General features: G+C 37.8%; 1 protein-coding gene across 9 annotated transcripts in view; it reads left to right on the forward strand.

The window, feature by feature from the left end:
• LOC101698489 (centrosomal protein POC5) overlaps nucleotides 1-27,836 on the forward strand; it is a 73,228-nt gene that overhangs the window by 35,447 nt on the left and 9,945 nt on the right. For 7 of the 9 annotated variants that reach the window (XM_087201197.1, XM_087201198.1, XM_087201199.1 and 4 more), the window contains one exon: nucleotides 1,048-27,776. In XM_087201197.1, the coding sequence (XP_087057323.1) occupies nucleotides 1,048-1,191 (144 nt within the window). In that variant the 3' untranslated portion in view covers nucleotides 1,192-27,776. Of the gene's footprint in view, nucleotides 1-1,047; nucleotides 27,777-27,836 lie in introns of those variants that run through there. The other 2 variants (XR_015447391.1, XR_015447392.1) reach the window with 2 other exon arrangements.

The raw sequence follows: 27,836 nt of genomic DNA on the forward strand, positions 1-27,836 counted from the left end.
TGATGTCCTGAATCAATTCAAAAAGTTTACTTTTCATGTCATTTTGGCTTTGAGAAAGAGCTAAAAAATCACATGGTGCCAGGTCCTGTCAACAGCTGGATGTGGACACAGTGTAATGTTTTTTATAAAAATTGCCATAAACATTGTGAAACATTTCAGGGCATTTAGGCACCCATGAAAAAGCACTCCCGAAAGAGGACTTCCAGAACTGCTTTAGAAAGTGGCAAGAAGGAGGGGATAAGTGTGTCTGAAGCTAGGAAGAGTATTTTGAGGGGGATTAATGGCACTGTGTCTTTTACTGTAATAAAATATTTTATTCAAACATTGACCATAATTTTGGATCACATCTCATATAAACTGAGTCAGATGTGCCCTGACTTTAACACTTCAGTGCTCATGTCCAAAATGGTCCCTGGTGCTCTGAGTGTGGGCACATCCTCCCCTCAATATGTGTCCTCAACATCTAGTTATTTCCTTGCTTAGAAAGCCGTGATCCATATTAAGGGAGCACCAGGCTTCTGGGCAAACCTACTCTTATATAACCATAAGAAAGTTTCATCTGCTCTCAAGAGAACCAGGTGAGGTATGAGGCCTCTGCTTTGCTCTAGTCTGAAAGAGAACCAGCCTGGATGGATCCTTGGGGCTTCCCCATGTCCTCCAGGATTGGACCCTGTGCACAATGTCAGCTTGAGAGGTGGAAGCCGGGTGGGGTGAGAGGATGACGTGGGGCTGTCTCTCTCAAACACCATGAAGCTCCTTTCTCTACTGAGCCTCTGTAAGCCTTTTCCACTTTGTCCTCTTTGAGAAGTGACTCCATGACTCTGAAACGCAGCTCCAACATTAAATTGTGGGTGCCAGGGGTGGCCAACTGCACATGGGTTCCTTTTGAAGAAAGGCTTCATCTTGTTTGTGTTGAGGGCTGTTTCACTTCACTCGTTGCCAGTATCTGCTGGATGCTGAACAGATGTTTATTGGGTTAAATTATAGCTAATGAGTTGATAGTATAATAATCTTATGAGGTTATTAAGCTCATTTTTATCTTTTCAGCAAACCATTCCCCAAGCAACTGCTGCAAAATATCCTCGGACCATTCATCCTGACAGTAGTACCTCAGCTTCTAGATCTCTCGGAACCAGATCAGCCCACACCCAGTCTCTCACAAGCATTCAGTCCATAAAAGTGGTTGATTGATGTGAATACACTCACAATAAGGTTTTAACTCCTCTGGTTTTACCAAGGGTTTGAAGTCTTTAGTTTTTAATATTTCCATGCTGTTAGAACATCGTGGATATATTGTGTTCATCTTATCAAAATTACAAGAGACTGTTTCAAACTGTAACATCCTTTGTAAGTATATATAGAGATTATTTTAATGTTTTTTTATTTAAGTGATTAAGTAAAACTTTTTTAAATTAAAAAAAATTTAATATGTGCAGTCTGTCACTGATTATATCATCAAAAGTATATAAATCCTATTTCCTGTGCATTATTTCTAAAAGGCTAAAGTCATTTCCAATGCTACTGAGCTATAATTTATTCAAAAATCTGAGAGGAGTTTTACTTTAAACATTATTAAAGTTAGTAGAAACTAAGAAATTTTTACAGTAAAAAGCTAAAGACCAAGAATAATATTTGTGATGTTTTATTACAGCTTTTTATGACTTACTGTCTTCCTTTTTGTGTAACAATTAAAAAAGGGAAATCGCAGTACCTATGGATAATTTTTAATGCTGAAAGGAAAAGGGAACAATGTTTAATAGCACAAAAATAGAGTTGTAGGAACATCAAAAAGAAGTTTCCTGTTAGAATGACCCTGTTTCTGATGCTCTTTCTGACCTTGTTTGAGACTATAGCACTGAACTGTTCTGATACCTGTGTGTACATCCAGACTTGTCCTGTGGTGGTGTAGCCCAGGCAACTAGAAAACCTAGGCCTGAGCAGAAACTGTTCAGTGACTGGCCAAGAGAAAGAAGCCATCTGGGCAGAACTGATTTAGAAGAAAGGCCTCCCTTTCCAATGCTTTTCTTGCCAGCTAACTTTCCTTGGCCAAACAATGAACCTTAGGACCCTCATCTCTGAAGTAAGAGTAAAATCTACCTACCCTACCTATTTCACGTTGTCCTTATAGAGTACAAATGAGTAGATATGGGGGGTGGGGTACTGATTAGTGGTAAAGCACTTGCCTAAAATGTACAAGGACCCAGGTTCAATCCACAGCACTACCAAATATAAATATATATTCTGAAGAATCTGTCTAGGTACCTTCAACAAAAAGGGATGGACTTAATAACCTGGTCTCTTCCAACTTAAACATGATTTAACTCTATGCCGTAGCTGAATTGAAGATAATAAATTCTTTTGGCTGCCTCACATTGGTAACAGGACATCAGCAAATAAATGTGATCAAGGCAAACAAAATCCCACTTTCTAATGGGTCACTCTAGGCCTTTTTTAAAATTTATATATTTATTGGTACATTTTAGGTATACAATATGTTTACATTTATCATTGAGTGCTTGCACCTGTACATGATGTATCTTGGTTCTTATTTTTTCCCCCATTACCTGTGCACCCTTCACCCCCTCCACCCTTCCCTATTTACAAAGACTTTGTTTCCATTTTTTTTTATTCTCATTATTTTTCCTTTCCATTCTTCCCTTTCCCCTTCCCCTCCCGCTACCCCTCCACCTTTGGACCTTTCCTATTTCAAATTATCAATTCATTTTAATCATTTTCATCCTTATTTACACTTTGAGTTTCTCACACTAGAGAAACTATTTGGTATTTACACGTGTGTCCTATTTCTTTCACTTAAGAGTATCACCTCAATGTGCATCCATTTAGCTATAAATGTCTCTAGTTTCTCATTCTTTATGGCTGAGTAGTACTCCATTTTATAAAAAATCCACATCTTCTTTACCCAGTTTCCAGCTGATGGGCACTTGGGCTATATCGCTGTGGTATGATTCTTTTAATTCTTTGGCGAAGACACCAAGCAGGGGAATAGCTGGGTCAAATGGGACCTCTTCTCCTAGTTCTTTGAGGTATCTCCATACTGATTTCCACAGTGGTCGCGCCAGTCTGCACTCCCACCAACAATGGAGCAGGGTTCCTTTCTCTCCACACCCCCGCCAGCATTTGTTATTGGTTGATTTCTTGATAGCAGCCATTCTTTCTGGGGTGAGGTAGAATCTCAGTGTTGTTTTCATCTGCATCTCTTGAATGACCAGTGATGTTGAACATTTTTTCATATATTTATTTGCTGCTTTTACTTCTTTGTCTGAGAAATGACTGTTCATTTTGGATGCCCATTTTTGAATTGAGTCTTTGAATTTGGGGGGGTCTGATTTTTTTCAGTTCTTTATATATTGTGGATAGTAGACCTTTGTCTGAGGTACAGGTGCTAAAAATTAGGGTTATTTCCAGTTTTTGTCTATTATAAGTAATAACTTATAAGCATAAGTTTTCATTTCTGTTGGGAAAATAAATACCAAAGAGTGGGATTACTGGGTCAGTGTGTGTAAATGTAACTTAACCAGGAGGAGCCAGGCTGTTTTTTAGAGTGCATGTGCTATTTCCACTCTCCAGTAATACAGGAAAGTTCCACCTGTGCTGTGTCCTCCTTGGCAGTTGGCATTGGTAGTCACTTTTACCCCTTAATTTTAGCCATTCGAACAAGTGTGTAGGCATTTTATTGTGATTTTAACCTGCATTTCTCTAATGGCTACTGAATTGTGTTATTTACCTTTTCCATATCTTCTTTGGTGAATTCTGTGCAGGCTTTTCCCCTTGTGATGCTGGGGATGAAACCGAGGCCCCTGAACGTGCCAGGCAAGCACTCTGCCCCTGACTACATGCCCAGCCAGTCTTTTGAAGATTTTTAAAACCTGGCTTGGTCCATATTGTATTATGAGTTCTTTATGTATTTGGATACAAGGCTTTTGCTAGGTTTATGATTTTCATTATTTTCTCACATCTGTGGTTTATCTTTTCAGTGTTTTTCACAGTGTAAAAGTTTTAAATTTTGATGCAGTAAAATGCATCCATTTAAAAAAATAAATCTTAGGGGCCAGGGATTTATCTCAGTGGTTCTGCTGCCTGCCTTGCAACCACAAGGACCCGAGTTAGATCCCTGGTACCATAAATAAATAAATAAATAAATAAATAAACAAACAAACAAATAAAAATAATAAATAAATAAATCTTGATATAGGTGTTATTTATAAGAATGATTTGCCTAACTAAAGGTTGTGGAGTTTTCTCATATTTTTCTCTTATTTCCCTTACTCCTTTAGACCTTTTCTTCCTATTTCACAATATCAGTTATAGATTTTGATCCTTATTTACACTTTTAGTTTTTCACACCAGAGAAACTATTCGGTATTTACACATGTGTGTCCTATTTGTTTCACTTAAGAGTATGACCTCAATGTGCATCCACTTAGCTATTAATGTCTCTAGTCTCTCATTCTTTATGGCTGAGTAGTACTCCATTTTATTTTTTAAAAACCCACATCTTCTTTATCCAGTCTCCATCTAAATTCTCTTCTATCTCCCTGAGTCCTCCATAGACAGCAAAGCAATTACCTCACACTTATAAGTGGAGCAACCTTGATATTATATGTTTAGTAGATGGAATCCTGTTTCTAGCACTAATTGCTATAGTAGTATTTGAGGTTTTCTTAATTGTTAACCCAGTTATGTGTTAAAAAATAAAAGTGATTGTTCCTTAATTATACAATGCTCTGGGGAAATACACATCGCCACCCTGTGACATTCACTAAAATCCTACCAGGACCAAGCGTGTTCATATATATCACTGTTATTCAAAATGGAACATTACTTTTAAAGAATTCACCCAACAGGCTCCAGGTATGGTTTTCAAAATGGATTATTTCCTCAAAAATATTTTTTTTTGCTCTCAGTTAAGCATCACAGTTTGAGCTTTTGTCCAGATACTTTCAAGCCACACCAAAAAGAACATAGTAATCATCATGCCTGACATATGTGAGGTCCTTCACAAACAAACAGGACAAAGCAAACAGGGTGCTTTTAGCAAACAACAACAGCTTCTCAGTAAATAGGACAAATGAACTCAAAACAAAGTATACAAACCCCTGGCACTGAAAAGTCCAGTGATTGTCTACATACCTGTGCTGACTGTCCTGGACTCAATCATAAACATTTCACTCCAGATTCCTTAGCCCCTCCCATACCTATATAAGCCTAATTCCTTTCCCAGTTGCTAATATCTCTCTCCTACTGTTAGCCCATCCACCCATGGATGAACTCTCTCCCAGCTAGCTGCTGTTATTTCTCTCTCCCAACATCAGCCCATCCACACAGGGATGTAATAAATTCAGCTTTTCCCAGCTAGCTGCGAGAATCTCTCCCTGATTTTAGTCCCTGATTTTACTCTCTGTTCACTGGAATAAACTTTTCCTCATGACAAAACCTATTTAAATAAGTGGATTCATATGTGCTGTCTACAACAATAATAAAACATTAATAAAGCAAGATATTACCCAGTGAAGGGAAAGAAATGCAATTCTCTCACCCTGGAATTTCCACCCCTCAGTGTGCAGCTTGAATGCAATTCTACATTAGCTACCACCCTGTCTTCTCAGAGGAAAATCAGTAAGATAGTAATAGACACCATTCTTTGGACATGGACTGTTTAGTTTTTTATGTGTCAACAAATGATGATGATGTTGATGATGATGATGATGATGATGATGATGATGATGATGATGATGATGATTGCTACTGGGGATCAAACTCAGGACCTTGTGCTTTCAAGGCAGGTGGCAGAACCTCTGAGCTAAATCCCCGGCCCCAACAAATGATTATTAACACCTACCATTTACCAGGCCATATATTCCATGTTGGAATTCAAAGATAAATGAAAGCTGTAAGAGCCCACAATCTCGTGAGAGACCTGTGTAGAAAGCCACACCAAAGTATGTAGCAGGGTCTTCATAAACCAAAGAGAACACAAAGCGGTGACTGACTGGTTTTTGCAAACAACAAAGGGTCTTCTCCTGAAGGGGCCCTTTGGCTGAGTTGAAAGAGGAGCAGTTGCACAGAGTGGGAGAGGATAAACGGACATTTAGGAAGCAGATCGCAGAGAGAAAGAGCCATAGAACACAGATGCCACAAAGGAGTAATCACTTGGTCTCATCAGGAAACTACAAGCTATGCAGTGTAACTGGCTTTGAGTACCCAGCCAGTGTTTGGAACACATCACCAAGAGGTGAAGTGTTTGGGGTGACACTGGAACCTCAGTTATACTAGTTTGCCAAAGCTGTTATATTTCCATGAATTTTGTGAACTGGTTGATATCACATACCTTGAAATCTATCCAGGTAGGAATATTTACAACACTGAAATGATCATAATCACTACTCAATCACCACCAACCCTGCCCCCTTCCTAATCCTGGACTGCAGAGCATTTGATTTGTTTTTTACATAAAAGAGATTAAAAATGCATCCTTTATGGCTAATCTATGTTTTTAAAAGCATCCAAAATAGTATAGAGCAGGGAAATATGAAAAATCAGTTGGAAGGTTAGAGTTTAGGCAATTAATAAGGACTTGATCAAAGGAATGGAAAGAACTGGGTTTACAAAAGGCTCCATAAGGGTAGACAGAATCCAGTAATAGCTCTGGGGTTTACAGAGGTAAAGGTAGAAATAAGGGCGATGAGTTAAAAGGTAAGTAGTGGCAAATAGACACTTTTATATGAGGGCGGTAAAATTATCTTCTGTTAATCTCTCTCCATCTCCATCTCTATATCATCTTTATCTCTCTCTCTCTCTCTCTCTCTCTCTCTCTCTCTCTCTCTCTCTCTCTCTCCCCCCCCCCTCTCCTTTACTTCTACCCTGCTTATATAAATGTTTATGAGACAATCGGGGACCACCCAAAAGCAGATAGCATGATCAAATGCTGAGAAAGGTTTTGAACCATAAAGGATGTAAATGGGGACCCAGGGCTCACACAACAGCCTTGGAGTTAAAAATACAAAATAGCTACAAACACAACCTAGTAACAAGGATCAGCCTCCTGGAACCTTTTTCTTTTAGTGGTAAGAGTCAAACCTCTTACCAGGAGTTGTGTACAACTGAGCTCAGATACTGACCAGCCAGGCCTGGAACTCTGCAAGTTTGAATTCCTTATTTACACAGAGGGACTGGGGCCAGGGATTTAGCTTGGTGGTTCCAGTTCCTGCCTCAAAAGTGCAAGGTCCTGAGTTTGATCCCCAGTACAAAAAAAAAAAAAAAATAGAGGACCTGAATGGGAGCTTCTGGTGGGAACATTTTCTATACTAACCACCTCTTTCCTTTGCCCAGAGAATGGCTGGTCTAACCTTTGTCAGAGTGAAGCTCTCTTCTGGCTTGTGCACAATAAAAAGTCTGTTTTTCTTCTAAGTCCATTTCTACTGTTTCTGGACCCAAGAACCTGGCTCTGGTAACATTTACACACCACCTACATTTTCTTAGCATGGGTTTTTTTCTTCAGCCCTGTAGTATGGCTTCCATTACAGTGTCAATGTTACAACCTCTCACCTTGAAGATCCCTTCTTCAGTAGGTTCATTAAACTTTCAATTCCATGCTAACTTTAAAATGAATATAGCTTTTACGGAATTATTTGGATTCATAAATACTTGTTACAATGCTGTTCTTCCTACTATCAACAGGATTGGGGTGAGATGTCCAGCTGTATATTACAGGAACAATATAGAGATTGATATTAAAAGAAATCTTTGAATTCCATTGAAGAGATTATACAATGGGAAGAATTAGGCCTATTTATTTGTTGCATTACACACTAATAATCGTATATATTGTTAGTTACTGCCAAATTATGCTATGGATTTGAAATTTCTCTGCATTTTATAAAGGATGCAGGAAAATGTCACCCTTTATGTTTTTTCTTCTTTATTCTAACACAATTCTAATAATTTGACAACTATTCTATAAGTGCACAGTACAAGGCTAACTCAGCAGGCTCAGGCTGTTTAAGCCCTACAGATTTCAAAGAAAAGCCTCTCTTTGGGACTGGCCCTTGACCAGCTCCTGAGAAGTGACCACAAAGCCCTTGAACTATCCAGTTCAATAAAAATGTGTTCATATGTCTAAAGCCTTAGGATACATTGTACTTGCTTGATGAGAGAGTTTATAATAACAGTTGGTGAGCTAAATGCATGTCTTTTAGTTTTATTTTTTGGCTCTACTGAGAATTGAACCCAGGACTTTTATACTGAGCCATAGCTCCAAAGCCCCTCCCTGTTTTTTTAAAAATTTGAGGCAAGGTCTCGGTATGTTGTTGGGCTCACACTTAAAACCCTCCTGCCTCAGCCTGCCAGAGTGCTGGGATTATAGGCATGTATGACTATGCCCAGATGAATGCATGTTTTTGAGGCTCTGGGCCATGAGATATTAAATTTCTGGAGGGCTTGAGACTGAGTTCCTAAGGTCTGTCACATGGGATGCTGCATGCCTGTGTCACTGAGTTCCAGGGAAAACTCTGGAGATCAAGGATAGGGCAAGCTTCCCTGGTTGGTAATACTTTGCATGTGTGGCCACACATTGTATCTGGGAGAATTAAGTGCATCCTCATGTGACACCAGTGGGAAACATCTGGAAGCTCGTGCCTATATTCTCCTGAACTTTATCCATGTTCTTCCCTTTGCTGATTTTATTTTGTCTTTCACTGTTAACAAACTGTAACCATGAGTATTACAGCTTCTATGAGGTTTGTAGTCCTGGAAAATCATCAGAACTGAAAGTGGCCTTGGAGTCTCCTGACACAGTAAGGTAGGGATCAAATTTGTTTTCTCTCAATGGGTACTCATTATGGTTTAGATCTAAAAATGTCCCCCAAAAGTCACATTTATTCAGAGATGGGGCTCCTGGAAAGTGATCAGATCATCATGATACTATACTCATTTATGAGTTCCTAGATCAGTGGTGACAAACCTATGGCACACATGCCACAGCAGGCATGCAGAGCCCTCTCTATCAGCATGCAAACCAAGTTGCCCCGGCAGCCAAGGATTGGACATTATGATAAATAAGTGGGTTTTGGTTTGAAGTTTGGGCACTTGGTCTCCAAAAGGTTCACCATCACTGTCTTAGGTAACTGTGCTGGAGGAGGAGTGGTCTGGTTGGAGGTGGGTCACTGGGGTATGACCTGAAAGGATCTATTTTTTTTTAAGTCAGGGTCTCATTGTGTAGTTCACTGTCTAACTATGTAGCCTAGGCTGGCCTTGAATTTGCAGCAATCCTCTGGCTGCAGCCTTGAGTGCTGGGATTACAAGCATGTGCTGTAAAGGTCTCTTCTTATCCTTGTCTCCTCCCTTCTCTCTCTGCTTCCTGGCTGCCATAGTTTGAACAACTGCCCTCTACAAGGCCCTTCCCACCTTCCTATTTTGCCTTAGAGCCAGCTGACCAGGAGCTGAACCCTCTGAAAACTGTGAACCAAACATGAGCCAAAATAAACCTCATCTCCTTTAAGTTGCAGGTGTTGTCCCAGCAACTAGGAAGTGATTAATACTACAATATCATGCAAGGGCCATTTGTTGAATAGTCAATGTTTTTCATATGAGTTTTATGGCAGACGTTATTCTCTGAGGGATTCACATCAAATTTGTGAGGTGATCTTGTTTGCTTAAGCTGGTTAGTCTGGGAAGTTGAGCTTGTGCATGTATCAGAACACTCAGGCACAGCACCTCATCTGAGGGCACCCTAATTAGCTTCACATGAAATGCCTCACCTCAGCAGCCCTCTCATTCTGGGTAGAGTGTCCCAGAAACATGAACCCAGGGGCACCTTTTCTTCCCTATGAAGACTTTCAGCAAGAGGTTATGGATATCTTGTCTGCAAAAGAGGAGGTTAAAAGTCAGAGGAATTGCTCACTTCCAATGAGAAGGAGATGTATAAAAAATATGGGAAACTGCAAAATTTTGTAGCAAAACACCACCCAAATAAGACTGTAGCAGTCCAAGGTATGAATCTGTTTGACAATGCAAGGTCATATTTCTGTGAAAGCCTTAAAAGGAGGCAAAAGGAAGTGTCACTGGATAGGTTCCTTGTTAAAGTTGCACAAAAAGAAAGATTTCATTGAGCCAATAGATAGCGGTGATTTTGTTAGTGATAGTGGGAGTCACACAATAACCCTCCTCTCTCTTGTCTCCCTCACACCACAAGGTATTCAAGGTAAGTTCAGGTTAATTTGTTCATTTTTCTTTATATTTTGTATTTTCTTTGTTATTTTGAATTATATTACAGTATTATAAACATTTTTATAAGAATATTTTGGGTTGTGGAATGAATCATCTAAATTTCCACTATTTATCAGGAAATATATAAGTGCTTTGGATTACAAACATGTTTCTGGAATTATACTCACAAACCAAGGTTTTATGGTAAGATTATTGAAAATAAAGGATTTTTTCTTTATTACAATCAGTATCTCATAGTATGATTAAGCCATTCAGTAGACATTTGTTGGATAAATAAATGAAAATGAAAATGAATGCTTCTTAAATAACAATGATATTATAGTGTGGATGGATAGTGTACGTTCTCCTGTAGTTCAAAAAGCTGCTCACAACATATGTTCTAACTATGGTAGTAAAAGGAGTTATATGTGCAAGGTAGAATCTTGCCTAATTTATACATTTGCCTTTCTTTTTTGTATTTGTAAGCCAAAGGTCTGGGGAAATAAAATTTAGTTCAAAGAATATTCTGAGATAGTAATTTTCATACTTCCCGGAAATAGCTTAAATCATAAAGGATCAGCATTCTTAACACAGTGCTACCAGGATTTTAGTAGTCAGAAAATATGACAGTGTATGAATGAGCAACATGAGACCTGGAGGACACCCTCCTTACATGTAAACCCTAGAAGTATGTGTTGCCTTGCACAGAGTTCAGGACGTTGATTTACATCAAGATCTTCAATAGGTGGCAAGAACTGAAGCCTGTCCACCAACTGCTACCACTGCTGACTACCTAGTCACCCAGTGGAACCTGCTACAGGACCAGGCTTCCAAGGATCCCTGGGCCAAATTGCTGCCAGAGCCTCTTCTCAGTCTATGGTCAAAAGGTCCACATCCACAAATATTTCCCTTTCCAGAACCCCAGGAAGGAGGGAATAGGAGGTGAATTTTCCCTTTTCCTCACCTTTTACATTTCACAGAAAGATAATTTCTTGAACCCTTAGGTCCTCTGAGAACTCTCTGGCCCACTTAGTCTTACACGTATTCTATAGTGCAGACTGACTATACCTTTACAGCTATTTTAGATTCATTTCTGTGAGTCTTCTGACATTTTATGAAGCAGTGTCTAGGAAGGTTGCAAATGCTCTTCTTGAATAATTGTCATTCTTATCACTGAAGTATGTCAAATTCTGTATGCAAAATATTCTCACATTAGAGGAAAACATTTGCTATATGTCCAAGGGAATTAGAATAAATAGAAGGAGAAACCAACTCTTCAAATTTTTAGGAATTTTGTGAGCCAGTTGTTTTAACTGTTCATAGTTTGAAATTGGCCATTGTAGGGGTGTCTACACCATGAAGATTCTCAAACACTAAAAATTGGAGCTCTGAAGAATAGATGATTAGAGATGCATCAAGACACAGCCAGAGGTACTACATTGTCCTAGTCTTAGTCATCCCCCCATTGTATCCTGGAAGCCAAGATGGAAAACTTGAACCTTTAAGAAAACTTTTAAAGAAGTGGAGAAGTGGAAAAATGTAAAAACCAGGTAACACTTGCAAAAGGTTAGCCAGATAGCCTCTGAGAACAGGTTAGTGAGTGTGGTACCTTCATTCCCAGGTTACTCCCTGGCCTTCTTGAGTGCTTTAATATTAAACTTTATTTCAATGACTCCTGTTTGGTTAGTAAGATTCTTATTTATTTATGTATCTTAAAAGCAACAACTCTTGTATTTGGAGTGGGCACCACTCACTCATCCACTAGTATGATTTCATTCCCATGTGTATCCTCTGCTGACTTCTCATTAAGAGTACTAAGGAAATGGGAGCTGTAGCTGTCAAGGAGAATCAGCATGTCAGTGTGAGGAAAGGATGATGTTTAGGTGGAAATCTACTGTGTAGTCTTAAATATGAACTGTTTCCAAAGATTTCATGTATTGAAGGTTTGGTCTCCATGGAACAATGTTCAGAAGTGGGGATTTTGGAAGATGTTTGAATTATGAGGACTATAACTTCAACAGAGGACTAATCCTTTTGTTCATTATTTGTTGACATTATTGGGAGGTGATGAAAATTTAAGAGGTGAAGCCTATTTGAAGGGAGTGGGGAATGGGAACATTTTTTGGGAAATGTATCTTCACACTGCTCTCCTCTCTCTGTATCCTCCCCCTTCTTTTCTTTGTTTTGTTTTGTTTTTTGAGACAGGGTCTTGCTATGTAGTGGAGGCAGGCCTTGAACACACTATGTAGCCCAGGCTAGCCTTGAACTCACAGCAATCCTCCTACCTCAGCCTCCCCAGTGCTGGGATTACAGGCCTGTACCACCACACCCAGAGTTCTGCCACGAGGTGAGAAGCATTTCTCCATCACACCCTTGCATCATGATATTCTGCTTCACCAGAGGCTCAGAAGCAATGAAACCAAACAGCCATGGACAGAAACCTCTGACTGTGAGCCAAAATAAAGCTTTTCCTTAAAGTTGATTTCTCAGGTATTTTATCACACCCACAAAGTGGAAATGCAAAGCTGATGAACACAACCACAAGATGCAGAGGAGAGCTCTTGAGGCTGGGAAACCCACCTGGCCATCATGAGAAGTCCTGGGCATAGAGTAGATGCCAAAAAGAAGGGGCCATGCATTCTGCTTTCATCCAAGAGAAAGAGAGGAAGTGCTTCCTTCTTCCTGCACAGTTATCAGTCCTCTGTTTCACAATTATAATTGGCCATACCTTAATTTTTGAAGATGGCCTATAGAATCAAAGCAAATGAGAGAGAGACAGAATCTGGTCACCATTTTTAAATACCTTCATGAATTTTTTAATGGTCCAAACTAGAAAAGTAAGTGGAAACATAAATACCAAAAAAAAAAAAAAAAAAAAAAAAAAGATTCTGATCCAGTGGTGAAGGAACATGAGAACTGCAAATAAGTCACATGGTTTGGAAACAGTGAGATGTGAACTACTTCTGTTTGAAGGCATATACTTGGGTTCCTAGTAACACTAGGACTATGAAAGTTTCAATATTTTCTTTAGAGACAGGTGAAAAGCCCTCTTCGATGTTCCTAACTCCAAATCTTACACCCTTGCTCAGGACTATGAAAGTTTCAATATTTTCTTTAGAGACAGGTGAAAAGCCCTCTTCAATGTTCCTAACTCCAAATCTTACACCCTTGCTCAAGTCTTTGGTTAATAATCAATGATGGCTCATTAAGAAATCTTTCTGAAATTTCTTTGGTTAATAATCAATAATGGCTCATTGAGAAATTCATCCCAAATTTCTGGACATTGTAGTTTTCTTGGTGGAAAAATCTCTTTAAATTCAAAGAAAACTTAGAAATGAGTACAGAAATTTTGATATAAATTAAACCCATCATCTAATATATTTGTGTAGCGTTAGCTTTTCATTACTGTGACAAAATCAACTTATAAGGAGAAAAGTTTTATTTTGGATTATGTTTTCAGAGGTTTCAGTCCATTGTCACTTGACCCTGTTACAGTTTGTCATGGCAGAACCACATGGATGAGGAAGCCTATGCAACTATTCATAGTGGCCAGGAAGCAAAGATAGAGAGAGACGAGAAGGGTTAGTTTTCCAAAGTCCCCTCCAAGCATGCACACTCAATGACCTAAGTTACTTCTACCTCTTAAAGATGCCACCACTTCCCTGGAGTCCCACAGGCTAATGGCCCAACCTTTAAGAGATACACCTTTGGGGGACACTTCCAAATAATACCAGAATTATTAAGAGGCATCTATAGCATTAAAAATATTTTAGAAAATTTGGCATAATAGAAATTTACCAGATTGAACTTGTGAATCCAGCTTAAAATGTGTTGCTAAGTACTTGACATGTGCTTTTAAGTTGAAAGGTATTGGTGAATTTGGTCAAATATGTATTATAAATAATACTGTGGTTAAGATGATTTCTAATGCATTGTATTTATATATTTATTATTTTTGAAGGGATACTTAAGTCCCTAAGTAGGCTCTGTCAGACAAACAATAGAAAAATTACATATTAAAATTATCAGTGCAATTTGAAATATTTAAGAAAATTTAATTAACTAAATTTGCCAATGGCACTAAGCATTAATTAAAGCTTAAAAGTACTATAAATTTTGCCATGGAATATATTTTATACTTATAGAGTATAATATATCAATGAGATTTTTGAATTACATTTATAAAGTTATGGTTTTGAAATTTATAACTTTAATTTTTAAGTATTTAAACTTTAAATATTAACTGTAAAAATGAGGGTCACAATAAATTATGATTTCTGCATACAAAAGCTGTTCTTATAAGGAAAAAATAAAACCAACAAAAACCAGCACAATGACATCTAGACTGATAAGAATCTTTTCATGGGGGTGGGATTTAGGGAAATATTTCTTCACAGTCATTCTAGAAGACAGTCTGCTTCTACACAAAGGAAGAAGGGACCTTGGTATGGCTATGACAGCTCAATGAACAGCTTTCTACAACAGGGCAAAGTGACCTGGGATCACCTACTCTCAGCCATGAAAACTCTTTATCCCTCACCAGAAGGCCAGCGGAGGCTAATATTATGCCTTTGAATTTCCAACTCTCAAGAACCATGAGCCAAATAAACCTTTTTCTTTTATAAGGGCCAAAAGCAGAGCAGAACAATTTTGAAAAACTTAAATTTTGGCCCAGAAGGAACCACTTTAAAAAGTGTGGCCAAATCTGAAATGACAGACATTTCTCAAAGAAGTAAAAGCAGCAAATAAATATATGAAAAAATATTCAACATCACTGGTCATTCAAGAGATGCAAATGAAAACAACACTGAGATTCCACCTCACCCCAGAAATAATGGCTGCTATCAAGAAATCAACCAATAACAAATGTTGGTGGGGCTGTGGGCAGAAAGGAACCCCTCTCCATTGTTGGTGGGAGTCCAGACTGGTACAACCACTGTGGAAATCAGTATGGAGATACCTCAAAAAATTAGAATTAGAGGTCCCATTCGACCTAGCTATCCCTCTGCTGAGTATCTTTCTAAAAGAATCATACCACAGTGATAGATGTGTACCCATGTTTATAGTGGCACAGTATGTAATAGCTAAAACTCAGAAACAGCCCAAATGACCATTAACTGGAGACTGGATAAAGAAGATGCGGTTTTTCTATAAAGTGGAGTACCACTCAGCCATTAAGAATGAGAAACTAGAGACATTTATAGCTAAATGGATGCACATTGAGGCCATACTCAAGTGAAATAAATAGGACACACATGTGTACCTACCAAATAGTTTCTCTGGTGTGAAAAACTAAAAGTGTAAATAAGGTTCAAATGGTATAATTGATAATGTGAAATAGGAAGAAAAGGTCTAAAGGAGCAGGGGAAGTAAGAAGGTAGGGGAAAGGAAAGAAGGGAAAAGAAAAAATGGAAAGAAAGTCTCTGTAAATAAGGAAGGGTGGAGGGGGTGAAGGGAGTGTAGGGAGATGAGGAAAATAATAAGAACCAAGATACATCATGTAAAGGTACAAGATCCCAATGATGAATGTAACTGTATTGTATAAAAGAGAGTTCATGTTAGTCAGACATTAAGACCTCTGTAGACAATTTCTTTTTGGGTTTTTTTTGCACTTTATTAAATTCTTTTATTGGTACATTGTAGGTATATAACACAATTACATTTTTCATTGGGAATTGTACCTTTACATAATGCATCTTGGTTCTTATTTTTGCCCCATTCCTAGCCCTCCCTTCACGCCCTCCACCTATTTACAAAGACTTTATTTCCATTTTTTCCATTTCTCAGCATTTTTCCTTTCCCTTCTTTCCTTTCCCCTGCCCCTCCCACTACCCCTACCCCTTTGGACCTTTTCTTCCTATTTTGCGTTATTGATTATTCATTCTAATCATTGGGACATTTTAGGTATACAATATAATGACATTCATCATTGGAAATTTGCACCTTTACATAGTCTCTCTTGGTTCTTATTTTTCACCCTTGCCCAGCCCTCCCTTCAACCCCTCCAGTCCTCCCTAGTTACAAAGATTTTGTTCCTATTTTCCCATTTTCTCATATTAATCCCATTCCCTTCTATCCTTTCCCGTAGCCCTACTTCCTTCCCCTTTGCCCCTTTTCTTCCTATTTCACATTACATATTATACATTTTAGTCCTTATTTACACTTTGTTTCTCACACCAGAGAAACAATTCAGTATTTATACGTGTGTCCTATTTATTGCACTTAAAGAGTATGGCCTCAATGTGAATCCACTTAGCTATACATGTCTCTAATTTCTCATTTTTTATGGCTGAGTAGTACTCCATTTTATTAAAAAAAAACAACACATTTTCTTTATCCAGTCTTCAGTTGATGGGCATTTGGGCAGTTTCCAAGTTTTAGCTATCACAAACTGTGGTGCTATGAACATGGGTGCACATATATCACTGTGGTATGATTCTTTTAATTCTTTGGGGAAGATACCCAGCAGTGGAATAGTGGGGTCAAATGGGACTTCCAGTCCTAGTTCTTTGAGGTATCTCCAAAATGACTGATAGATATTCCAATTCGTGGCATAGTGGGAAAACCAAAAGCTTTGGAGTCACAACTAAATTCATGAAATTATACCATATTGTTTCTGGAAGGAGAGTTCTCCATTGAGTTAGAGTAGTTATTTATAAATAAAAGGAGAAAAGACTGTTTTCATGTGTTTAACCAGGGCCAGCTGTCTCATAAGATGTTAATAAGTAGAACTAATTTATATATATATAGATATATATAGATATATATATATTTTTTTTGGTACTGGGGATTGAACTTGGGACCTTGTGGTTGCGAGGCAGGCAGCAGAACCACTGAGCTAAATCCCCAGCCCTAATTTCTATTTTTATTTTTTTTGGTACTGGGAATCGAACTCGGGTCCTTCTGCTTTCGAGGCAGGTGCCAGAACCACTGAGCTAAATCCCTGGCCCCTAATTTCTATATTTTTAACTGAGATGACCTGTAAAGTCTTAGTTCATTTAGATTTAAGGCTAATTGAACAAATTTTGTTTTGCTTAATTTCCTCAGTAAAACCCTTCCAGAATTCCTTTGCAAGGTTCACATTTCTATTTTCCCTTTTGGTTAAAGATTAATACAAGAAGCATATTTTTTTTAATATTGTTGATTTTTTTTCAATTGTTAAACAGTTGGTGGATAGAATATTTGAGTCTCAGGGCAATAGACATAAGCTGAAATAACACATTTTTTTTGTTGTTTTAAAATTTCTTTTAAAAAGATTCACCTGCATTATTACAGATACATGAACCAAAATACATCATGTACAGGTACAATTCTCTGATGAATGTGATCATGATGTATATCTAAAATGTACCTATAAACTTAATTCACTTAAAAAATACACTTTAGAAGCTTTTTCTTTCATATTTATTTTTGTTTTGTATCAGTTTTTATTTTTTATTACTGCATATTTCTATTAGATAATGATTACATTACTTGTGGGGAATGGATAGTTTGTTCATAGACAAAGTGAATTTACTGTTTTACTGTTAATAATTATTTAACATACAAAAGTAAAATATGTGGCATATGCCAACTAAGTAGATGTGAATATCAAGCTGAATGTGAATTCTAAAAGTAAATTGTTTGCATTATTCAACTAGGATATAGAAGGGGCAAATTTAAAATGCTACCAGCAGACATAATCAACAAAGTTTTCAACCCTTTCCCCCACAGACCAGGAAGATAGGTGTTTTGTGATTCATTTTTCACTACCATTAAGCATCTTAAATTTAGGAATTTTATTATTTAAGTATGCACTGTTGCCTTGATCTTCAAAATTAATATTAAATTTTTAAGGCTTAATGAAGATGACAGGATCTATTATTTTTTCCGGATCACCAAGTACTAGTTGTTATACTAAGTACTTCGTATGTTTTATTTTCTCTATATCATCCTGAAATGTAAGGAAAGTGTTATTTTACAGAAATTGAAACAGATTAATTAAAATTAAGTACTTTGCCTGAGTCTATATTATTAGTTCATTGCACTTTAAGATTTGATTTTTTGTTCTTTTTTCTAACAATACCAATTATAAACTATGATTGTTTGAAAACAGTTCCCATACGCTCACTTCTTAGAGTTAGTGTGTATCATCTGAGTTCTCCCATTATATGTATGCAATATAAATATGAACTCATTTCTGCTCATAGATTGCAAAAACAGTATATTTTGTTGGTTAGCGTCTCAGTACTAGATTCTGGAGTCTGCAATCATGGATTTGAATCTGCTATGTACTGTGTAACCTTGGTAAATTAACAACAACAAAAAAAGAATGATACTATGCAATATGTGTTATCATTCCCACCCCCAAACAAACAAGTAGAATATCCCAGTTATGGTAAACCAAGAATTGGACTTCATAGTTGACCTGGGCTCTCGTAATTCCTGCTCAGAGTTTTGTTTGCAGTTACTTCTCCAGTATACTACCTGCCCTTAGGATGGCTGGACATGACACCTACAACAGTAGACCTATCTTCTGTCTTTTGCAGTTCTGACATCGATAGGTCTTCATTGCCCACCCCCCTTTTTTATCCTATTGGACTTTTGCTTGACTGCCCTGAGGGGTATTAGTAATTTTCAACATCTAGAAGAAGAGGTTGAACATTTTTGTTCCTCCTTTTCCAGGAGACTCTTATGTTCATATTAATAAACTCTGTGTATTGATACATATCATGTTCATGTGTGTTCTCCTGCATGCTTGCATTTGAATGCTGTCTGTGACACACACACATGCATGCATGCAGAACAGGACTTCTGTTTTACAGGACTTCAATGCTAATGATAGTGATGATGATGATAATAGTTAACACTTTTGAAGATTAATGCATGCCAGATACAGTGATTAAAAGTATACTTTATTTTACTTCTTCACACATTCATAGGAGATTAGCCATTATCATCCTATTTTTTCAGATTAGGTAAGTAAGGCACAGAGAGCTTGAGTAACTTGTCTAAGGTCAAACGCTCATTAATAAAAGAGTCAGTATTGAAGCCTTAGGTCTATCCAACCTGAGACCCAGGACTTTTGGCCAAGTACTTCTGCCATCCTACAAGTATGTATTTAATTGAAATAAATTTTGTTGACTTAAATTAAAAACTTCTTGAATTCAGTATCTTCATATTTTGTATATATTTTTTATGTGTTTAGTTCAAACCATAGGCTCCTTTGAGCTTAGCGATATTAACTTCTTTGTAGGAATCATCAAAGCATTTGGCACATAAAATTTGCAGCTGAAATAATTTACACTATTGTAAAACAGATTTTATGGAAGAAATTTTGCTATTTGAAGGTTTACTTTCACACTTGGCGTCTGAATGCTTACAGCAGACATGCAACAGTGTTCTATGCTCCATCCAGCGCCATTGTTTTCCTCTTTCTATTGACTCATTCTAGGGTAACATGTTCACTATAAGAAAAAAAGTCTTAAAAGAGGCAATTCTGGGATTTAAATTTTCTTAGTATGTTAGAAATTGCATAATTTAGTTTGACATTAGAGTAACCGCTATAGAAGAAAGTTACTCCCAAGGTCATTCTTCAGTTCAAATATTGCTTCAATTTTTTTATGAAAAAACAAAAGATTTCATAAATAATAAGAGAATAGCAATAGTTAATGCACTGTGTATTGTCTTCGGAGTAGTTACTCACAGTACAAAACATAGACCAAAAAGATTCTTACAAAGAAGAAACTAACAGATAGTAGCACACAACTCTTCAACAAACTAAGATAAATGGGATCATATCAAAGGAAACAACCATTGGAGTGGAGGGACGACCTACAGAATGGGAAAAAAAAAATTGCCAGCTATTCCTCAGAGGACTAACATCAAAAATATATAAAGAATTCAGAAAAATTAGATTCCACATAATAAAATACCCAAATCAAAAAATGGGCAATTGAAATGAATAGACACTTCTCAGAAGTAGTAGTGCAAGTGGCCAAAAAACACATGAAGAAATGTTTTAATTTAACATACAGAAATAAGAATATGTATACCAGATCAGTAATTTTATTTTGAAATACATAGTATCATGGCTTTAATTGTGTGGAATCCATTATATTCTGCATTTCTCCTTATAAATTGAGATGGTATTAAATGAATAATTTTTTAAAGATGATTTTTAAAAATGTCTCTTCATCCTACATACTGTTTCAAATTAAATATTGTTTGTGATAATTCTCCAAAAACTGAAATGTATAAATGTACAGTTAAGATTGTTATTTGGATTAAACATTTTTCTAGTAAGGGTATGCCTGTATATCATCAAAGAGCCTCTGTTAGCTTTTTTTTTTTTGGCATAACTAGTTGATCAAAGAAATGTGATGAGCCATCTGTTGATTCTATTATTTTTAAAAATCCTAAGTCATTCCTGGAATCTTCTATGATTAGAGTTCATGTGATACTGAGTAAACATAGTTTCTACTTGCTGCTTACTATGAAATATACTTCCCTACCCACACACACCCCGCACCCCCTAAAAAGAAAAAAGCAAACTAGCAGGAAAGCTTTCCTGGCACTAGGAAATTTAAGAATCCTTTGAAAAAGTTAAGTTTATTGGCTCTGATAGAGTTTATAGTAACTGTGTCATTTCTTTATTTCCATAAGGGAGTAATCTTAGTTGATATTCAAATTTTGGTGATCATGGGCCACACAGGCTTTCCCCACAGTGTGGACACTTCCAAGATGTGAGGAATTATAGAGAAATATACAGTTGGGAGGAAGATTCCAAATAGTAATTTTTACAGATGTTGATTTTCTGTAGCGGTAGAGTGAAGACATTTGCTCCATAATATGTTATTTATGGATTTGTTCTTAACTCTTCATGAAGACCTAATTATTGTGTGAAACATCATATATATCTTCAAAAGAAAAAATTATTCTTAGCCTGAGGAATTTTAGGAATTTCTTTGTAAGGAATTTATGTGGAAAAAGATTTTTGAAAAGAATTTATACGTTTTACTTGAAATGAGATGTGAAAAAAATTTTTACCAAAAGATTCCCATTGTTGAGCCATCTAAATGATACTCCAAGACTCATTTAAAGGTCTTTTGAAAATTGTGTTGCTAGGGTTCTGGTATAGTTCACTGTGCTTGATTAGGCCCTGCATTCACAGTACCAAAAACAACTACAAAAAATTATGTTGATATTTGCCATAATGAATTCTCTCCCTCATGCTGATCTCTGAATCAGCTTGATTTTGCTGCTTTTTTTTTCAGAGGGGCAGCAGTTTCTACTTGACAGTTTGATTTTCTTTCATCTTAAATTTCATATAAACTTAGGAAAGTGTTTTAAAGTAGCTGTATAGCAGAATTTACTTATTACCCCTTAAATATTAAGCTTTTCAATATGAAAATTCTATGAAGATGTATGTTCCATGTCAATTTTAATTAAATACATTATTAGAAAAATTTCTTAACCAACACTGTGGATCCTTCCTACATTTGTCTGCTTTGTAAGTTATTGCCATATAAACTTAGCTTTGCATTTTAATGTAGTTTAATTGGCAAATGTTTAAGAATGCAAATATAACTTTTTAAACTATAATTTTTAGTGTATACTTGACACAGGTAATTTCATGAGTACTTGAAAGCCGCTTATCCACTTACTATATGTATCATATAATGAGAGAGGATAGAAGATAAAATCTAATTTTCCTCTCTTTACATTTAGGAGCTTTGCATTTTGAGGGAATGGCAAATCTAATAGCTACCAGAATAGCCAGCGCTCCCTACTTTTTCAGATAAGGTATAGAAAAATCAATACATACAATCACAACTGACCTTTATTAACCAGCAAAGAAGATCATTTTATCTCTGGACCTCTTACTCATTAATATTAGGAATTTTCATTAGTTTTTGTTGTGTTTTGTTTTTTGTTCTTTGGGTACCAGGGATCAAACTCAAGACCTAGCGCTCGCAAGTGGCCCTATTAGTTCTTAATAGTGGGAGTCAGGTGCCAAATTGCATGTAGCAATTCATACTTGATAGTAAGTAAATCTTTTATTAAATGGCTAAATTAAATTATTTCACACTACCAGCACTACTGAGGTTGATGAAATGACAGAGGAATAAGAAGTACTAGCCCTCTTTATTTTTTTAATGTTATAGAATTAGAAGCCAACTGTCAAAGGCTTACAACGAAATCTTGTATTTGTCAGTTCCTGGCTGCAGGTTTTGGAAGTTGGATTCACCTGACCCAACATTTACAACTGGCTTCCATCTGTTACCTAGATACTTTAACAAAGTAAATCATTTTAAATAAAGGGAACTTGGATCAGCAATTTATGGAGTGTTCAGCTAGGTTCTTCTGTCTGGGAAAGCCTTTACCTTTTTATCAAGTTGGCAATAAAACAATTGGGAATACTTTACATTGAACAGTGAGGCAAGAATATATTGTGGCAGATATTAGCCAGTTGAGATAAAATTTGGAAAGATTTTATTTTTTTGTCAGAGAGATTCCTAAATAAATATGAGGGGTTTAGACAGCTCAGTTAAGACATGGGAGAAAAAAGGCTAGGGGTTGAGGTTATAGCTTTATTTATGTAGGGGATGTGAGGTTCATAGGTTCAATTCCTAGCAACACACACACAAAATCTAGTCAAAAGACTTCAACTGATATTTCATAACCAGGATGTCCAAGTACGTAATAAACACATAGTAGCTTTGTACTGTCAGTCATAACAGAAACACAGATTTAAACTTCAGTGATACACCCCATATACCCACCAAAACAGCTTTTAAAAGGCTGAATACCAAGTGTTGGTGAGAATATGGAGCAACAGATAATACCATACACTGCTGATAGAAGTTGTAAATTTTGCAAATGCATTGGAAAACAACTTGGCAACAATACTGACTAAAACAGACGTCTGTTCCTATCAAATGAATATTAAAACATTGAAGATCCCCAAAATGTTGATATCACAGGTTCATGCCTTTAGATTAAGTCTTCTAGATTGTAGAGAATAGAGATTAATCTGTGTTCCAAACCAAGAAAGTTTAGAATGTGCTACCTCTAAAGAAAGCTAGAAATATATACTTTACTTGAGTGCTCTTACTGTTCATAAATTGTTGCTCTCTAATCATCTGCCTGTAGCTACAATTAATAAATGTTAACTCCACCCTCTTATTCTCTCTGATGTGGCTGTATTTAAATCAAACACTGGTGATAATGGAACTAAAGCCAGGAGCAACTCCAGTTCAAATCTGACAACACCCCCTCCCCTAGGAAGCCATACAAGGCATTCATGGACATTTAAAGTGGCTCTAAGAACATAGAGTCTTGACTAGATGCCATCCCTCCTGAAACACCCTGTTCCTGCCAGTGCATAAGTCAAGAAAAATGAATACAGACCAGTACAGGACCTGGATGCCATAAATCAGGTTATTGAGACTACACATTTGATGGTGCCAAATCCACAAACACTGATGGGATTTATTCCACCAAGTGCTGCCTGGTTTCTCTGCCTAGATTTAAAAGCTGCTTTTTTCTGCCTCCACTTGGAATCAGTCAACCCATTTTTTCGTTTCAGTGGGAGGACCCACTTACTGGCATAAAAGAGCATCTCACTTAGACGTGGCTTCCCCAGGGGTTTATGAACTCCCCTATGATCTTTGGGGATCGGATAAGGCCACTGATCTCAAGGCCTTTCCTACACTAATAATTGACTGTTTTACTACAATATTTATATGATCTTCTTTTCCAGTTCCCTCTCTTGAGGACTGTCTCCAAGGGACCAGAGATGATCTTAACCTGTTCTAGAATGCCAGGTATAAGGTGTCTGAGAAGAAAGCCCAAATTTACCAACAAAGGGTCAGGTATCTGGGTTTATAGTAACAAAATGGGAATGCAAGCTGGGCACTGAACAACAAAAAAAAGCTGTGTGCCCTCACAAACCTGTCTACAAGATGTCAGATAAGGTGCAGCAAGTTTCTACTGCATCTGGAATCCTTACTTCTCACTCATGGCTAAGGCCTTATAAAATGAAGCTATCAAAGGGTGGGTAAGAAGCCCCTTCTCTGGGAAGCTGACCAGGAGAAATCTTTTAAACAACTCAAAGAATCTTTGACTCTGGCCACAGCTTTGGGACTGCCAGATATAACCAAGCCTTTCTTCCTATATTTCCATGAATGGAAGAAAATGGCCATTAGAATTTTAACTCAGATCTTGAGATCCTGGCATTGCCCAGTGACATACTTGTCAAAACAATTATACTCTGTGGCCCTAGTATAGCCTCCATGCTTTAAGGCACTTGAAGCCACTGTCCTGCTGATGCAGGAAGCTGACAGGTTAACAATGGGACAACAATTGACCATACTGTAATGGAGGTGGGGGAGAGCAGAGAGACCATCCAGAGGAGACCTTGTGCAAGTAAGAGGGTGGTTTATTCACTTGCGTGAGAAAACACAAGTGAGCTGAGTCTGGGAAAAGTGGACTCAGCAGTGAGTGAGGCAAGAACAAAATTTTAAAGGGGAGGGGAGGAGTTTGCTGCCCTGAGGAATTAAGAGGTGGAGTGAGGTCACAATTCTTGGGATGGGTGGTGGTTGCAGGTGCTATCAGGTTTCCTGGAATTGTAGTGGCTGGGACAAGACTTACTGTCTTTGTTCTTTTCTGAAGTTTCCCACAGTGCCTTCCAATAATGGCCTTGTCTGTTGGGCATGACATATACAAGTACTGGACTCAGTTATAACCTTAATGGAACAGAGAGGGCACCATCGGTTATCAAATCTGAGGATGAATTGTTAATCATCAGCCTCTATGTGAAAATCTCACAAATTTAGAGATTTTGAACATTCTTAAAACAGCCACTTTGCTTTCAATTGAACTGGGACCCACCCCCACCCCACCCCCCATCCATGACTGTGTAGAAGTAATAGATGAAATGGTCTCGAGCTGAAGAGATCTCATAAAGCACCCCCTCAGAGACCCAGATATCAGATATTTCACAGATAGAAACAGCCTTTTGTTAGAAGAAGTCCAATTGGCCAGATTTGCAGTGATGAGATTGGATTCCGTGGTAGAGGCTTGGCCTTTGCTCACCAGGACTTTAGCTTAGAGGCAAAGCTAGTGGCCTTGACAAGGCCTCTCTTGTTAACAGAGGACAAAAAAATCTAATGTCTGTACTGATTAAAAATAAGCCTTCACAATATTGCATATGAATTGAGGCCATATATAAAAAAGTGGACTCTTAACTGCTAAAAGAAAAACAATAAAGTACAAAAAAGAAATTTTGTAGCTGCAAGATACAAGCGCAGATACAAGAAAGTGGTTGTTATACACTGCAGGGGGCACCAAAGCACTAGAGCATTCGAATCCAGAGAGAACAGAAAAGCAGACAGAAAAGCAAAATGGGCTGCTGATAGCACCCTAAACTTAAAGAAGGACACTAGCCATGACCCTCATCTCTGAGCTTCCTCTCCCAGACACCCCAAATTATTCTCCAAGTGAGAAACCCTGGTTTGCACAAGAAGCTTGAAGTATATAAAGGGGGAGACAATTGAAGTTTTCTGGTGGGAGGCTAGCCATCCCCAAAGCGCCCGGCCCCAAGTTCATAAAACAATTTCATCAGGGGTCTCATGTAGAAAAGACAGGATTAGGCTGCCATTTCTATGTGCCATGGCTCACTGCCATTGCTTGAGCTGTTTGTCAGCAATGCTTAAACTGTGCACAAAATAAACCAAGACAGGCACCCCCCCAGCCCTCAGGTTTCCAAAACACAGGAGCTACCCCATAACATGCTTATGGACTTTACTAGTTTTGAGGAGGTGACTAGATATATGTTAGTGCTTGTCTGCACCTTCTCAGGATGGGTTGAGGCCTTCCCCACTTGAAGAAAAGGCACAAGAGATGGCCAATGTACTCCTAATTGACATCATCCCAAGATTTGGCCTGCCTTTGACCTTTGGGTCACACAATGGACCAGCATTTATAGCCAAGATAGTCCAGGAGCTCACACAGATGTTAAAGATACAATAAAAGCTTCACACAGCTTACTGCACACACAGCTCAGAAAAAGTGGAACACATAAACTGGACACTCAAACAATTGCTTAAGAAATATTGTAAAAAACAACTTACTTGATATGAGATCAAGTCCTACCCACAGTTCTCCCCTGAGGCCAGTGCACCCTCACCAAACAAACTGGGTATTCCCATTATAAAACTGTGTTCAGCCAGACACATCCAATTATAGATCAAATTAAGGGTAATCTCTGTGAGATAAGAAAATTGTCCCGAGTAAACCAATACAGGCTTTGCAAATGCCCTGCAAAATATCCATAGCTGGGTAGAAGATAAAGATGCCCATAGGTCTGGCAGACCCAATACACCCTTTCAAACCTGGGGACACTGGGTCAAGAAATAAAATCCATCTCCTCAGGGACACAAATGATATGGGCCCCATACTGTCATTTTTGTCTGCCTCCACTGCTGTTAAAGTTGCAGGAATCATGCCTTGGATCCACCACAGTTGGCTGAAACAGGCTACCCAAGACTGCTAGACAAGCCAGCAGGATCCAGAACACCCGAACTAGCTGATCCTGTGACAAGATCACCACCAGAGATGACAGCCCTGTTCTAGTCACCCTGGAAGCTGACAAGTCTATGCACAGCCAAGGCTTGTAGATCAATACAGAATCACAATGACAACAAATTTCTTATCCTCTTTGTTGTAATTCTCCCTTGCCTCTTATCCCTACTTGTGAAAAACATTCAATTGGCCAGAGTCTCTTGACAGGCATACCACTACTTGACTGACAGCCTTAAATAAGTGCCAATCTCTGCTCAGTAGGTTGTACTGTCCATCCACATTGTGACAAAAAAATAATGATGATTATATTTTCTAGTAAATCTTGTTATGAAAAGCATCAAAGGGGACTGGGGATTTAGCTCAGTGGTTCTGGCACCTGCCGCACATGCACAAGGTCCTGAGTTTGATCCCCGGTACTAAAAACAAAAGCATCAAATGAGGGAATGAAGCAGGACTTTAAAAAAGCACAAGCCTAGAGCACTCCCCCCCAGTCACCCCTCTCCTCTATAGCTGTAACTCCTTGTTTTGCTACAGATAACATAAACAACAAGGTTCTTGCTAACAGAGTCCAGTGAAGACCTGACTTCATAGGAATCTGGTTTCCTTCAAGGATGTACACTCATCCTGGTACTAATAGGACAGTTACATGAAATGTAAATGAGGTCTTTGTAACTTTAGGGAACTGCATGGCCTCAAAAGATACAAATGAGATTGACAACTATGCCTTGTAAACAAAGTTCATAATGCCTTCACAAAAGATTCACAGGAAACAAAACTGTCATCATGTGAGACATGACTAACTTGCTTTTTCTTTGCTTCTATAACTTCACTTGCCCCCCATCTTTCATGTCACTAGAAAGAACACTCCCCTTTGATCAAATGTATAAAAGCTGGAACTTCTCTTTGTTCAACACTCTTCCTATGCACAGAAATCCATTTAGCCAGTATACAATTTAAACCTTAAAATAAAATCCTCCTGATTCCCATTGGTCTCTTTTGTCCCTCGGAATTCTGCAACAGTTTGGTGGTCATGAATTTCTTCAGTT

The sequence above is a fragment of the Heterocephalus glaber genome, unplaced genomic scaffold (genome assembly GCF_053883595.1).
Source record: "Heterocephalus glaber isolate CG9 unplaced genomic scaffold, H.glaber_assembly_v1.0 deba00001757, whole genome shotgun sequence".
Lineage (NCBI taxonomy): Eukaryota > Metazoa > Chordata > Mammalia > Rodentia > Bathyergidae > Heterocephalus > Heterocephalus glaber.